Genomic DNA, 16,220 nt, shown 5'->3' with positions numbered 1-16,220 from the left:
AAAATAAAGTAAAAGGCAGAAAACGACATATCGCTTGATGTGTGACGCGGTATATTTAATCCTGTTTCAATTCTGCAGGTACGTGGGACTACCAATGAGTATATTTATATTTCGATTTCAGCATCCGCGCAGTGTCTTCTTCACTTCTCCTGCTCGGTCTCAAACTCAGACAGGGTCTCGTGAGTGAGCTGCACACCCTGGGGCTGAGTCACTCATGGCTGAGGCGTGTCAAATGTTCTGGCATATATCTACTTCTGTGACCAGCAGAGGGACACGCACTGGACTGTACACGTGCGCCCCCTCAACCGTCCACAGATACTCACCTGCAGGGCTTGCGGGCGTGCTCACTCTTTTATCTAATTCTTCTGGGTCCAATGATTTGTGGAAATGTATTCGCAGTGGGCAATGAAAAGACAGACCCCGAGAACGGAAAGTGTCACACGTGAAGTGCTCTTGTTTCCGTTCAGACGGTCGAGTCACAGATGTGTGTGCAAATGTCCCGTTTTCCAACCTTCCCGAACCCCCCAGTCCCATTTCCTAACCTCCAGGCCTCTCATCTATGCTTTTGTCTTTTTCCCTCTCTTCTTTTCTTCCCCTTCCTCCTCTCTCCTCACTTCCATCCTTCGTTTCTATATTTTGAACCTCACTTCCTTGCAACTGCAGGGCTTTGGGTTTGTAACATTTGAAACAACCGCCGATGCTGATCGCGCACGGGAGAAACTAAATGGTACAATCGTAGAAGGACGCAAAATAGAGGTGCCTGTTTGGTTTTTTTTTTCCAGTCTTTGCCTATGGTCCCCGCCCCTCTTCTCCCTCGCCTTCTTGTACCCCCCTCCACCCGCCCCTGACTCTGTCTTTCCTTTTTCCTTCTGCCTGAAGTTTCCTGCAATACCTTCCCTCTCTTGCATTCATCTCGTGTCTTCCACCTGCCTGCTGCACCTTGAACGCTGCATGCTGAAGCCTGATCTGATCTGTAAGTGTTTGTGACAAAGACAGAAAGAGAGAGAGCGATTCGGCGACGTTTGAGTGTTTTGACACAAACAATGAATTACTACTTTGCTCATGACGGATTGTGGCATGTGTGTTTGTGTGTGCATGCGCACGCAGTCACATCAGTTTGTTTTTTGGGCCAGTTCAAAAGAAAGACATTGGATTCAAATCATAGTGTCTCTTGTGCACAGTATAAATCAGCAGATTTTTTTTTTGAAGCCTTTCATGGACAGCGGTTACTACAGTGGACAGCCTATCGGGTTATCAGGTTACAGGTTATCATTATTGGTCCATGAAAGGGTGAATGGTCTATTTGCTCTCTTCCTCATCGAAACACTAAAAAAGTGTCAATAAAAGGATTTGCCACAGTGCGCTGAAGTGGCGCATGCAAGAAAATGCGAGGAATTTTGTCATAAGCGATATGACATGACACCTTCTTGTGACTGGTTCCAAATCAGCCCTGAAATCGTTCATTGTAAAATTGTACTGATAAATAAATTAAATGCCATGACGAGAATGGTTTCTGGCATTTCAAACATGCTTACACCAGCGGAAATTCTCCATTCTATCCATCCATCCATCCATCCATTTTCCGAACCGCTTGATCCTCACTAGGGTCGCGGGGGGTGCTGGAGCCTATCCCAGCCGTCTTAGGGCAGCAGGCGGGGACACCCTGAATCAGTTGCCAGCCAATCGCAGGGCACACAGAGACGAACAACCATCCACGCCCACACTCACACCTAGGGACAATTTAGAGCGTCCAATCAGCCTGCCATGCATGTTTTTGGAATGTGGGAGGAAACCGGAGCACCCGGAGAAAACCCACGCAGGCCCGGGGAGAACATGCAAACTCCACACAGGGAGGCCGGAGCTGGAATCGAACCCGGTACCTCTGCACTGTGAAGCCGACGTGCTAACCACTGGACTACCGGGCCGCCCTCCATTCTATCCATCGCTTCTCATTTTGCCGATGTCTCCTCGTCGCCACAATAACAGTCATTGTTAAGCACAGCAGGGTTGCTCTCGACCTGCCTTTCCAATGCCGTATTTAAAGATATGACATTAGCCCAAAGAGTTCCCTTTTCAGGATTGGAAAATCACAATGCGCATGATAAATTAATCTATTTGCATTGACTCCTCATGATATGTATTTATTTCTTTATTTTCCGCTTGGATCGAAACACACCAAATAAACTGCGTTGCAAGTCAGCAAATCTATCGGTGTGAGCAATCCAGTTTGCGCCAGTTTTTGTATGTGCCAACATTTAGAAATCAGTCCGTTGTGTGCAGTCAAACCCCCGTGGTGTCGCGTTCACAAATTCACCTATTTTGGTGCTCAAGCCAAAGCGATCAGTCTTATCGAAATAATGCATTGGCACCATCCTATAGCATCTCGGATCTTTAAAATGAGAGCAAGAACCATCAGTCGGTAGCCTTGTTTACGTAAGAAGAAAACAAAATGGCCTGCTGTTGTCTTTTGGTGAATAAGGGCAACTACAAATGTTTTTTTTATTGATCCCTGTTATTCTGTATTACCGTAATTTTGTTGAAAGAAGGATGCGTTGTGTGTATTTAATTTTTTTTTTCGATTGGATTTTTACCAGAGCCTGGCTTGTGAATGACTGGTTGAGTTGCAGAATTATTCTTTGAAAACTGTGATCCTGCAAGATTGTCACAATTGGTGTATTTTAATGCTTGATGATTACATTTTGTCGACAGCCCTTTCAATTTTTTATGCATTATCTGCTTACATCTTTTTTTATTATTATCACATGTTAGAATATATAGAAAATCTATCCGTTGACTTGACTGCATGTAGCCTGACTTCAAAAAATGAGCATGGAAGTTGGTTATGATTCAATGCAATACAATACAACGCATAGTGTGTGTCCAGCTTTGCCTAATGCGAACTTCTGCCTGCCTGCTGACAGGTCAATAATGCCACAGCAAGAGTAATGACCAACAAAAAAGTGGCAAACCCTTACGCAAACGGTAAGATGTAACCTTTATTTGTATCTTTGTGCGTTTGCTCATTTGTTTCTTTTCTGTTAGTGCCGGGTGATGTTTCATGGTGGCAAGCACAAACCAACAGACCTCTTGGTTATTTATCAAAGGTGGAGGGGAAACCCGAGTCTATTCACTTTTGGAAGAAAAAGGAAACAAAGGCTTGAGCGGGCGTCATCCTTTTACTTTAGATGAATGAAATGCATATTTGTCATCGAGGGTGCTAAATCTATATTTGTCATGGGGAATAAAGTTTGAAATATCACACAAATAGCAAAGTGCAGGCAGAAGTTAATGGCAAGAGGAAAGGAATAGAGAAAGAAAAAGGAAAGAAGAGTCAATGAATATAGCACCCCACTCCCACTCTCCCCATGGCGCACTTGTGCCTAAAATGCTACTCAAACTTCTGCCACTGTGCAAAATATCAAGGTAACAATATAAGAAAATAAAACCGAACATCCATTTGGTCCTGGTGCTGCTTCATTCGTGAGTGAATGAGTTTTTCACAATTATGAGACATTTCACCACGTCATCACAGTGTGGCTTGAATCATGATTTTAGCCTTCTTCTCTAATTTGAATGTGTAAAGTGTCACTCAAAAAGCAGATCGAGTTATGCGAGGTAAATTGCTTCGAAAGGGAGATGGTATGCCGGCTGTAATTTGCATTTCTGCAGATAAATTGATTCGACTTTAGATGTGATGGAAATTCTGACATAACCTGATCACAGGCGGGCTAATTAATTGACTTTTCTGTTCAGATTAATGGCAGATGTGCTCTTTTGACACTCGAGCGGGGAAGCAGGCCAGGCTAATTTTGCTGTGTTAAATTACTCAATGACAACCCAATCAAACATTTTATACATACCTCTGAACAAATGTCTTGTGTGCCTGTGGAAGGGGTTTATCCTCTCTCCTCCGTATCAACTCCCTTTATCCTCCTCACCCAGAGGTTCCTCTGGATACGTGTCAATTTTTTTTTATTTCAAGGAAATGAAAGTCAACCTTATCCTTCTAGGGTACCTCTGGCAACACAACCCCAAACGCAACATCGGTAGTCACTCACTTCACCCGGAAGTATTGCATCGGGCGTATTGTTTACAAATATCATGTAGTGGTCTAGACTGCCTAATGGGTGACCAGATGAATGAGGTTAGGGTCCAAAAGTGCTTTGAGCATGCTGTAATAGCAACTTTACATTTAATCTTTAAAAAAATTAAATAAAATTCAAAATTCAGATGTGCGCTGATCCATTAAATCGATCCATTCATCCATTTTCTAGTCCAGTGAGTTTCGATAAGAAAGCTTTCCATTTTGCATTTGAACCAATGTACACAGTGTATTAGATTTTTTTTTTTTAACATGAATAACAATTGCGTTCCCTCTGGTTTTGTATTAATATTCTCTACAGTCTGTAAGATTAACAAAATGAAAATATATTTTGATATGTATTCTTATATTTAACTTTGAGGGACAGCGGTTACTACAGTGGACGGCTTATTACGTTATCAGGTTACAGGGTGCATGAAAGGGTTACTGTGTTTATTTGTGTTGGTATAAATCCATCAATTTTCTATCCTGATTATTTACATTCGCTTCACAAAGATTAGGATCCGCAAAACTCGGACCCAATACTGACTTGCGTTTGTGTTATGTGTATACTTTTGCAGGCTGGAAGCTGAATCCAGTGGTTGGAGCCGTTTATAGTCCTGAATTTTATGCAGGTATGAAAACATACTTTACATACATAAATTATATATATACAGTATATATATATATATATATATATATATATATATATATATATTGCAGTATATGTCTTGCATGACAATATGCACTGGACTGACCGTATCATGCAAATGACGGATTTTCCACGGAGGCGCATGTGTGGCTGCGCTGACTTTCATGTATTTGCGGAAGCGGCGTTTGAAATAGCGTCTTGGTTTCATGTGCCGAGACTGTTTGCTCACCATAACTGTACTCCTTTTTGCTCATTAGTCTGAAATCTGCTCATTGCTAGACAGCTTTACAGCACCCCTCTAAGTAACGGCTCAGACAGAGAGAGGCCATCCATCTTTTTTACTTCTCCCCCGCGCCCTCCCCCTTCTCCCGACTTTTCTGCCCTTGTCCCAGTCGTGTGCGTCTCTCTCTCTCTCTAAATCCGCCAACCCAAACAAGCATCGGAGCATGAAGAGACGACCCCTTTCCCAATGCAAACAGGGTAATCTTTCATTTAGTTCCGTAATCCCACACAAATGACAAGCGCATCGTGGAACAAGCTGTTGTTCAAGTATAACATACGAAGAAAAGAAGTGCAACATCAGTTTGAAAAAGCAAGAACAGGTGGTGAATGCAGACTTGCATAGTAAGGCCTATTCATACAGTCGATGTTAACTCATTCAGTACCAGCCAATTCTAGACCATGTCTGAAAAGACGTTTAAAAACGTCTTTGGGAGTGAATGAGTTAATCACGAGTTCTCTTCTGGATCCAACCAGAACGCAAACGGGTTAAACAGACACCGTGTGACTATTTTCACCTTGCCTCTAATTGACGACATTGAACGTTTCTGCTGCCCGGTGTTTCCATGTGACTTTGTTGCTCGGTTCACAGATTTTTCAGACCCGAGTCAGGATTCTTTTTTTATTTATTTTTTTGCCGTTGCAGTTTCAGTTCAAGAGTGTTGCTGTATATTGAGCGTGAGGTCTTTCTCCCTCTCTCTGTCTCCTCTGTTGAGAGCGATCGTGGGCATGTTGTCACTTTTGGCTGTGGGCCGTGAAGTGAATTTTTTGTAATTCTTTTAACCCTTTCAGGGACAGCGGTCACTACAGGTTACAGGTTATCATTATTTGTGCATGAAAGAGTTAAAGTACCGAGACTCCTCCATTGTTGGAATTCAGTCTTTTCGTCTTTTTACGTTATGGCAATTAATGTGACTCGAGTAAATAAAACGAATGAGTCTGCGTAATGCCCATCACTGCTACATCATTAGCTTTGCAATATCCAGGTCCCTTTGTCATCGAAGTTCAGACCGAATTTTTATTTATTTTTTCCCTTTGATGACAGTTAAGAATATTTAAAAATCATAGTGCTCTTTAAAAAAAAATTGTTCAAAAGAATGGATTATTCATGACGTTTATCTTTATGTAATTGCTATCTATGGGTGTATGTGTACCAATTGGACGTCGACCAGAGTCGCGGAATATATTTTGTTTGACTTTCAAGATTACTCTGCATATAAAGCGGAAACAGGCTAATGTGCGAACGTTATGTGGCTCTTGACTTGGCTCTCATTGCATTTTATGGAGATGAGACTTAACTTTTTCCAGCTCTGGTGAAACAGCAGCGGCCTTGAAGTGGGGTGGGGTGGGGGCGGGGGGGTGGCTGGTTCGGGGAGGGTAAAATTGAAACGGTCTCTAAATGAAACATTCTATGGATTCATGTGTCCAACTCATACACATATCCAGTCTGGCGTTCTAATTTATAGGCCGCTAATGTGTCGAGTGGTCTTAAACGCACCACTAAAGTTCGCCAAGCCGAAATGACACCATATGCTTCGTTCGCTCCCGGGACAAGAGTAAAATGAATCGACAGAATTTGAGGAAGGAAGACAACACATCAGAAAAAGATGAACCCAGACATCCCTTTGTCTGTCTGCCCATTTCAAATTTTTTTTTATACCCCTTTCCACTCATCAATCAAACCCACCAAGCCTTTTAGTCCGATATTACCAGCCGATATGAGTTAAACTGCAGATGGATTTGGATCTATATTTACAACAGCCAATAAATGACAATTAAAGCAAGAGAGGAGCAAGATGAATCCTCCATCCATGTTTATGAGCCGAGTCAATATATATTTCAAAATTTCTCTGGGTTTATCACAGTTGTTATCAGCTGATTTAGCGGTGGAGGCCATGATGAATGGCATCTACTGTATCTACGCAGACGTAAATGAATCTCTTAAAATACGAATAATGTATCATGTCGGGGACAAAAGTCTTGGGTCGTATCTCTTCATGAATCGAGTATTTGCCAATTGTTTGTTGTTTGCCGTTCCATCACGCCCGTATCCCGGGGGGCACGAAGCAACGTCTGACGGAATAATTTTGCCGTGGAAGAATCTGACCGCCCCGCGCAGAAACTTGACCCGAGGCTGTTTAGACTGTCAGACTCAAAACGTGGCTCCAAATAAATAAATAAAATAAATACACGAAGACACACTTCAAAATCTTGTCGGAAAATCATCTCAGAGCGACGGGAGCTGTTTCGCAGCCGGAACTCTGAATCCAGTTTCTGTAATAGTAAAGTGTCAATACATTTCCAAAACATTGAAGCTATAAAGTCTGTGTCGTTTAGTAAGTTTGCCATGTTATGACTGTTTCAAATGTTATGACTTTTTTTTTTCCATTCTAGCTTCATCATCGCATGATGTCATTTCATAAAAGTGCATTGAAAACCTTCCAGGTTTCCTTTGCTATAAATGAAGCCAACTTTCCATTTGCCTAATTAGAATTGTACATGGAAGGTTGCACTTTGAAAACTTGTTTTCAGCTCCCAAGGAGTGAAATGATCGTGACATGTCGGTGGTGATGTAAGATAAACACTGAACAAGCAGTTAACTCGCATAAAAGTTTAAGAAAGTGATGCGTTTAATGTTCAAATAAAAAGCAAAGCAAAAAAATTAATACATTGCAATTGAGGGCGGCAGACTTTGGGTATCGGAACCAGTTTTACGTTCTAAACCCAAATTAGGCTGCAAGATTCTCCACGCAGAAGTGAAAGTACGTGGGATGAGGACATCTTCTGGAATAATTATGGCTGCATTTAATCTAGTTTGGGGCGGGAGCAAAGCAGGATGTAAAGCGAGATGTAAGGCCGATTAATCACCCCTTTATCAGACGACTTTTCCCAGCACCCATCAGCTGAATCGGCCCCCATAAATCCCGGCTAGCTGACAGTGCACTCCATCTCAATTGTTAGGCTTGGCTACAGGTTTATTGTGCGCAAATCCCATTCAGGAGAATGACAGATGACCTCCGCATGCATGCAGACGCACATTCTCGCATACCACTTCATACACGCCGTGTTAAATTTGACCCATGGAACCCAAAACATCCACACACCGATCATGTACTGGAGCAACTAGGGCCAGGTCGCGTTACATTCTATTCATCTACTGTATGATTGGTTTATATTGCATATGTTGTGAAATCCCAGATTATGACATGACACGCGTGTCGGGTATCATAACTGCCTCTCTGATGTTTATATCAAACTAAAGAACTCACACAGTTACCTCAATGCGAGTGAATGGTAGAGATCACCAAAGGACTCACGGTTTAAGACGGCGGCTCGGTCTGCATGTTCTCAAGCAGCAGAGTCTCTTAATCCTTTTTAACACGTGCTGAAAAATGTACGCGTTGAAACGCCAACATTTCGGTTTTTGTGATGTTGTACCGTCGTTGGTCCTCTGCGATCCAACAGTCACCGGCACCGCTGGCTATGATAATTCAATCCGGAGTGGTAAACTAATGAATACATTAAAGATGAATTTAGTTTCTTTGTATGGTGTCAAAATATACCCATTGTTCTCAATTCCTATGTATGTAGTTGTTTTTCTACCTTTTTTTTTTTTATGGGCTTGTTAGATGTCATGCAAGACCCCTGCAATGATTCATGGGTTGTTACAGCACCACTGTAGCATGCACAAGCCATAGCTCATCGTCATGTTCCTTTCAGATGTGTCACACCGCCACCAACAACACGTTGCTATATTCACACCCATCCATTAGCACACTTGCTGGCCCACGCACGTACACACGAAGTAGAATTAATATCAGGACGTCCACTATTAACAGAGCGGGGTAAAGAATCTGGGGTGGAGGGGGAGGAAATTGATTTTTATCACCAACAGAGTGCGTGCTGGCTGTGTGACATATTAATGCTGTTGTCCCACTTGTTAGAATAGGCCAAGGCAGAAACAACAGATTGGTGTGGTTCTCCATCACTCTCCTGAGAGAGTAAGAGACAGGTCAGTGAAGGGAAAAGAGAGAGAGAGAGAGAGAGAGAGAGTGCTAGCTTGATAGCTAGCTCGATAGGTAGCTCAATAGCCAGCTCGATAGATCAATGGGAGAATGGATGGATGGATCGATGGATGGCTTACAACTGACCGCACAAAGAAAATAGCATCTGAAAGAAAGTTTTCTGATCATTATAAAACAAACACTCTTAAAAATGGAAGGAGTAGCATCATGCTCCGGGGCTATTTTGCTGCTCGTGAAATAACTACTCACAATGCATGTGGATTATGGAATGGCAATAGCGCCTCTGAATTCTTCAACATGACCTCAAACCCAAAGTTAGACAGACAAAATATTCATACATGTGTCCATGTCCGGACTACGAAAAAGACGATAGTTGTGGATAAGTTCACAGTCCTGTATTTATTCAGCGAGACCACAGGGTTGGATGCAAAGAACTGCAGCGGCACGAAATGTAGCTCTACTATTGTTGCCAAAAATGTTTTGTTTGTTTGTTTTTTTCAATAATGCACAGCTAACTGTGTGCTAAAGAGAATTTTATTCAACCTAGACCTTCCATGATTCGCCTTACACCGACATCGTGACAATTGTGTCACTCATAACACCCGTTTACGGCACTGACATCAATATTCCCACAGGCTACAATCATGTGGAAATACAGATCCATAGCGTCTGCACTTTGTATTTTCACCCTGTTTTACCACTCTCAAACAATTAACGCAACTAATTTCTCCCGCATTATTTTTCTGCGTGCTTTTGTTTCAGTCACAGGGTTTCCATACCCCACCGCAGGAGCAGCAGTGGCCTATAGAGGAGCCCATTTGCGAGGGAGGGGCCGGGCCGTCTATAACACGTTCCGTGCTGCACCACCCCCTCCGCCCATACCAGCCTACGGAGCGTGAGTGACATGCATACGTTCACGCGGTGAATAAATGTAATTCAGAAGTATTCAAACGTACCAGCGCACGCACACGCACGCACACGTACGCGTTTACACGACACACTTGCAGTAATGGGAGAATGGTGAGTGGAAAACAAAAAGGCCACTTTCTAATAGAGCGGAAAATTGCTCTTTGATTCCAGAATGGCCAAATTTGTCTCTCTTTTTTCGAATGTGTCACTCTTTATTCAGCTGTGAATGAACTGCTATGACCTGCACTGCACACTCCAACGGGCCCACCTCAGTCAGAATGGTGCTGGATGTCCGAGCTGGGGGGAGGGGGAGTTTGCAGAGATGGTGGTAACCGTGTGCAACCATGCTGAAATGATAGGACAGCAAATTTACCGGTATTTCATTATTTTCTGTGGGGGTTGTGTTTGAAATACATGCCGAGAGACATGAATGGAGAGAGGTAGGGTTGGATGGATGGATAGATAGGTACAGTACTGTATATCATATAAATATATGCAAGTATAGTTTTCCATTCTATGATCATGTACACTTTAAAAAAAAAAAAAGAGCTCACTCTAAAAAGAACCGAGGGTCATTTAAAACGGACTTTATGAAAAACCCCTTTATCCCATCTCCTCCAAGTCTGGCCAATTCGGCCAAGCTCAACAGTTCTTCAAGGCATCTTGAAGTGAGTTTTTTTATGTCTTTCGAAAAAGAGTCTAGAGTGATTCGATAGCGGAATGCCCCGCGCTCCGAAAATGAAAAATCAAGCACCGAGCAATGTTTTCCCTCAAGTCATATTCATAATTAGAAGCTAAAATGCATAGCACATGAGGTGCAGACATATTTGAGCAATTTTACGCGACGCATTTTGTCTTCCACCATTGAAATACAGGTATCACTTATATTAAACAAAATATATTAAATAGTTAACAAAATACATCTTTATTCATTGACAACCACATCCATATGCTTGTTTTGTCAGCAGCGTGGTCTACCAGGATGGATTTTATGGGGCGGAAATATATGTAAGTATATCGGTAGCCTATTTATTTTTGTTACGATTTGAAATGAGCAAGATGTCTAAAAATAACTGAAATATGGAATCAAATGACTGATGTCATTAGTTTTATTTCTTCATCGATTTGTCTGGCTTTGATTGACGCTGTCTCTTTGTTCAGGGTGGATATGCAGCTTACAGATATGCCCAACCAGCTGCTACTGCTGCAGCTGCATATAGTGACAGGTATGTTCTTTTTCGTTTTTGTTTTGTTTTTTTCCTGTATGGTTCACATTCAGTTATTATTCAAAAAACTTTATGTAGACCATCTCAAAAAATTAATAATCGAAATAATCTGATGACATGTATTGAGATCGGCAGTTCTGTTTAATTCATTCATTCAAGACAATTTTTCAATAAAACAACAAGCGACAACAAATGATTTTGCTGGAATGCGTCAGGGCTCCAATGTGTAACTTATTTCAAAATAATAGTCCAGGGGAAAAGAATTTGGATGAGGAGTGCGAATACACACTGCTCATCAATAAGACACAGTTTCAACCTGGTTTATTGTCAAATGCAAGAAGCGATCACAAGTTACAAAAATAAGCCCGTGAAAGCAACATTATTGCTTTTTACCAGTCTTGGGCAAGCTACTTGGTAAATATAATGAGCCAAGCTCCAACTTATTCGATATTAAATGAAGTTTCACTCCACTGGACCTGCTCGCAAGAGAAATGTAGTTAGTTTAACTAATTACCAAAGATGTGAAGCTAAAAACACGTTGCTAGCTAGCGCTGTTAGTTGATGATGTTTGCTGACTGACTTGTGATTCCCAAGGTTAGCTGTTTAGGCGGGCCGAGTGTCCTCTTTTTTTGGGGTGGAAATTAAAATATGGTTGTCCTAAGCAAATCCATCCATTATCTGAACCGCTTCATCGTCACGATAGTCGCAGGTGTGCTGGAGCCTATCCCAGCTGTTTTCAAGCAGTAGGCGGGGGACACCTGAACTGGTTGCCAGCCAATCGCAGTAAATTACAAAGTGTTGAGGGTTATGTGAACACAAAAGTTGCTCCACTGATGAAAAGCTTTTCCGTTTTGAAAATAACTGCGTTACAACTTCGCTACTGAGACACATAGTTAAACGAATGTCATTGCTCCCGCTCAACGCGGCTTATTTCCTTCTACTTTCTGCTGACGACTTTTGAACTAATAATATTTCTTGCTTCGTCTGAATGAAAACGATCATTTGATTATCTGTTCGAGTCAGGGCGCGGGGTTTTGAGATCATGATCCGGATAGGAATATAAAACATTATGAAAGAATTTTACACCAATGAAAGAGCTGAGAGATCTGTGTGTGTGTGTGTGTGTGTGTGTGTGCGTGCGCGCGTGTGTGTCTCAAGTATGCTCTGTGAACTATCCTCGAGAGATAGAGCATGTCAGGCAAGATAAGAAATGTTCACAGTGGGAGGCTGTAGACCTCTGATAATGTACGATACAATAGAGGTGAGAAGTGAGTGGCGGTCTCCAAAGACGTAGAGGATAAAGAAAGTGAAAGGAGAAATATACTGCAAGTGAGAGGGCACATCTCCCTCCACGGGACTCATTTGGTTTCCTTTCATTCCCCCCCCCCCACCCCCCCCCCCCCCCCCCACTTACATATTTTCTCTTTGTCATGCCGAGGTTCTTGATTCTCCATGACGGTTGCGTATCACCTCCGTCCTTTCGCTCGTGTTCGATTTTCACACCTTTTTTTTTTTAATTCAGAAGGAAGTATAAATATGAAGGTGGAATTGAGAGGAGATGGGTCAGAGGGTGGGAGGCAGTTTTATTCATTGTCAGATAAGCGGGGTCTTAAATCGACGATATGAGCTGGGAGAATTTTTTTTTTTGTATTTTTCTTCTACACACTGTGCGCAAAGCAAACGAAACTGCAACTCTTTATATTTGAGACTGACCCTCCAATTATTTTTTTTCCCCCACCTTCCAACATTTAAATAGCAGCCATACAGAAACTTCACGATCAAACCAATTCGGATAAGTCAATAAAATGTGAAGAATCATGAATCATGGTCACCCTTTTACCAAGATATGAACTACTGTATATTTTAACATCCTGAGCGACCATAAAGGATGTGAAGAACACCTCTAGTAGTCGAACGCAAACAGTTTCATCCTCGATTATTAAGGAATGATGCTCTGCTTTGACCCTCACTGGGTATGCGGAAAGCAAAAAAAAACTTTGTTCACACTTGTTTGTATTCAGTGAAGTCCACTAATTTGCCTGAAATTGAAAACAGGAACAAACGAGATGAACGTGCCACTGCCACCTACTGTAGCAGATGTGCAATTACACTTTATTCTTGTATAACTGTTTTAAATGCGTTCCCCAAGTCACACGCACCCTTTTTGGCAAGACAGACGCACTGTAACTGTAATCTGGGCACGGCACAATCAGTGGATTACTGCTGATGCCGAAAAGGATGCTTGCTTTGATTTATGAGCACATTCATTTCAAGACATTTCAAATTGCCGACATTCGCCCCGTTTCATCAGACCGGGGCGAAACATTGATTCTATGCGTGAGTTACGACATTGAGAAAGACAGTTCAGAAATGGTTTAAAGCATTTTCATAGGGGTGATGAAAAACTCATTTCAATTCCTTATTGATTCAACTCACCGGTCTTTGCAAACACTCTCCCCGCTTCCTCCCTTTACGCGTCCTTCTCGTTCGGCTTCTCACTCAAACACAGAGTTTAACCAAATATAGTTTCCCCACATAACCACTTATCTTTTTCCTCCAGACATATTTTTTTGCTTCCTTTTTAAATTTAGCCAACAAACAAGAGGCAAAGAGAAATCCAAATAAAGCAGTCTAGTCGCATCAGAGAAAGGGGGACGGAATGAGAAAAGAGACGGGCTTTGGGGTTGGGGATTAGTTCCGAGCCAGTGCTGGTGAATAGACTGGAAATAAATCTCGTGAGACAGACGAAGTAGAGCACTCTGAGTTGGCTACTTGGGGCAACCTGGAGGAGGTGAAGAAGAAGAAGAAGGAGGAGGAGGAGGAGGAGGAGCCACCATAAAAATGGATTGCTCTCTCCGAACTTGTGCCCGCCGTCTTTGTTCTGCTCGGCCGAGCGGGAATCCCAAAGTAACTCACGATACAACACTTATAAAGAGGCTATCACTACACTTGGATCTCCTCATGCTTCCAACATCCCAACCACTTCATAGTCTGCTGCAAACTGCGGCAGTGAGAGTTGACGGTTGCATTTTGATGAAGCAAAACGAACCACATTTGCAAAAGGGAGATGCCTAATACTGAGGGCCACCAAACCGAGAGCCGCCTTTCCGGTACTGATTAAAGCCAAGGGCTACCCGTTTGAGGTACAGGAATGGGAATTTGACATCTAACAGTACTAAAATCTATCTAAACTGTTTGTGCCATTGAATGCTGATCAGTTATTTGCAGATAAGCAAAGTTGCTTGCTCATGCGCGAAGACTATATTCTGTTATCTGGAGAAGTCGCTGTCCAAGGTGCTGACTGTGCTGAATCAGCACCTCGTAAGAAGGCTACAAGAGGGCCGTACTTCAAGGCTCCCTTTACAGATCTGTGAATGGTGTCTCTCTCTGTTTTTTTTTTAAAAGTGGAAGTAAATCTCACAATTTTTTTATAAATACTTTTGTTGTTTTGGACAAGACAGCACAACTCAAGATCGTCATTTTATTATTAAAAAGTTGACCTGCAGATACCCTTCGGACAATATTTAACTTTCTTTTTGTAATATTATTTATTTCGTTTCTATGGCCCTTATTTGGAGTCTCAATGTCACATTGCCTGACAGTTCATTTTTTATTTTAAAAAAAAAAAAGTTTAATTAAATTACAACCAAGTGATTGGCACGCCGCAAAGCGGAAGGCAATTCTCCATCAAAGGAATACTTGATGCTCCGGGCCAAATATAATAATCCCACCATATGGAGTTGGCTCTGTATACCTTCAGGGAACATTTAGGTGACAAGACAAAAGACGCAAATTAAAGACAGAAGGATTCTTGAGCGCAGATTTTCCTCGGCGCGCCTTTTGGGAGTTGGAGTTGCCAAATGAAGGGAAGAAGGGTGCAAAGATTAACCAAATAAAAAAGCTCACTGTTTACATTGCCTGTTTTTTCTACTACAGTTACGGCAGAGTCTATGCAACAGCGGACCCGTATCACCATACAATCGGTCCTGCAGCCACGTATACCGTGGGCACGATGGTGAGTGTTTCCTCTTTCTTAGACCAGATTTGTTCTAAAGCGTCAGTTTATACGGTTGTTGGAAGTCACATATGACGCTCCTCCTAAACACGTGGATGTTAATGTGTACCGGAGAACATGATGATGTGTCATCCGACACAGTAAAGTGATATCCTTGGTGAATCATCAAGGAATATAACAACAGCCCTAAGGTTGCCGATAAATTGTCACGCCTGTGAAATGTTTTCCCACTCGATGTGCCCGAATTTTAATGTGAACGTGAATCATTGCCACTTCAGTAAATGAAAAAGGGAAGCTGCTGTATTCTCCGACTCCCCGATCGCATAATATTTGGCCTGAAGCTTTTTTTTTTTTTTTTGGCTTGAAAATTTAGCTGAGGCTGGGAATTCCTCCACGCAGGAATCATTTTGCGAAGGGAGGGGAGTCAAACGTTAATGTTTGTTTTTAGCTAGCTTTGCAGCTAACATCAAAGATGAAAATGATTTTTGTTTTTTGTTTTTTTATTAAAACGAGAAAGCATCTCTCAGAGGACGGAGGAAAACCACAAGTCCTGCTTTTTATTGTTCCTTTTTCTACATGGGTCTAGGTAAAGCCTTCTTCCGGTGTGTTACAACCATCGGCTTGACGCATATGCCGTGAGATTTAAAGACAAAACAAAAGATAGAAGAAGGAAGCCCTAGAAGCAAAGGTACAGTCAACCTTTTATAGGGCCACATTTTAACCCCAATTAGACTTTTTTTGGTACTTAAAAAAATTATAAATTGAATACTTTCCATATTTATAGTTTTCTCTTTGTTAACATGCCAGGGTATATTTTAAAATACATTTTTAAGATTATCTTTCGTTGCCGATTGGTTGGAAATCATAGGTACCCTTCCTGGTACCTGTAATGACTGCAGCCTAGCTGTTGCTTGATGCAGCCTTGTGGGTTCCACGGAGGGGGGGGGGGGGGGGGGGGGGGCAGCCGTTGCAGATTAATGCTGCAGTGCTGACATTTGTGTCGTGATGGCAATCACACCTCCCCCATGTGTCC

At 42.1% G+C, this 16,220-nt stretch overlaps 1 protein-coding gene across 7 annotated transcripts in view; it reads left to right on the top strand.

Annotated features, from left to right (window-relative positions):
* rbfox3a (RNA binding fox-1 homolog 3a) overlaps window positions 1-16,220 on the top strand; it is a 220,247-nt gene that overhangs the window by 192,839 nt on the left and 11,188 nt on the right. For 4 of the 7 annotated variants that reach the window (XM_086138891.1, XM_086138894.1, XM_086138892.1 and 1 more), the window contains 7 exons: window positions 664-756; window positions 2,922-2,982; window positions 4,663-4,716; window positions 9,800-9,932; window positions 10,912-10,954; window positions 11,108-11,172; window positions 15,109-15,187. In XM_086138891.1, the coding sequence (XP_085995017.1) occupies window positions 664-756; window positions 2,922-2,982; window positions 4,663-4,716; window positions 9,800-9,932; window positions 10,912-10,954; window positions 11,108-11,172; window positions 15,109-15,187 (528 nt within the window). Of the gene's footprint in view, window positions 1-663; window positions 757-2,921; window positions 2,983-4,662; window positions 4,717-9,799; window positions 9,933-10,911; window positions 10,955-11,107; window positions 11,173-15,108; window positions 15,188-15,773; window positions 15,876-16,220 lie in introns of all 7 variants that reach the window. The other 3 variants (XM_086138893.1, XM_086138890.1, XR_015104126.1) reach the window with 2 other exon arrangements.

The sequence above is a fragment of the Hippocampus guttulatus genome, chromosome 19 (assembly GCF_054856545.1).
Source record: "Hippocampus guttulatus isolate MCC_2025c chromosome 19, RoL_Hgut_1.0, whole genome shotgun sequence".
Classification (NCBI taxonomy): Eukaryota; Metazoa; Chordata; class Actinopteri; order Syngnathiformes; family Syngnathidae; genus Hippocampus; species Hippocampus guttulatus.
Note: the sequence above shows the minus strand (reverse complement) of the source record. Positions and strands in the feature narration are given on the sequence as shown.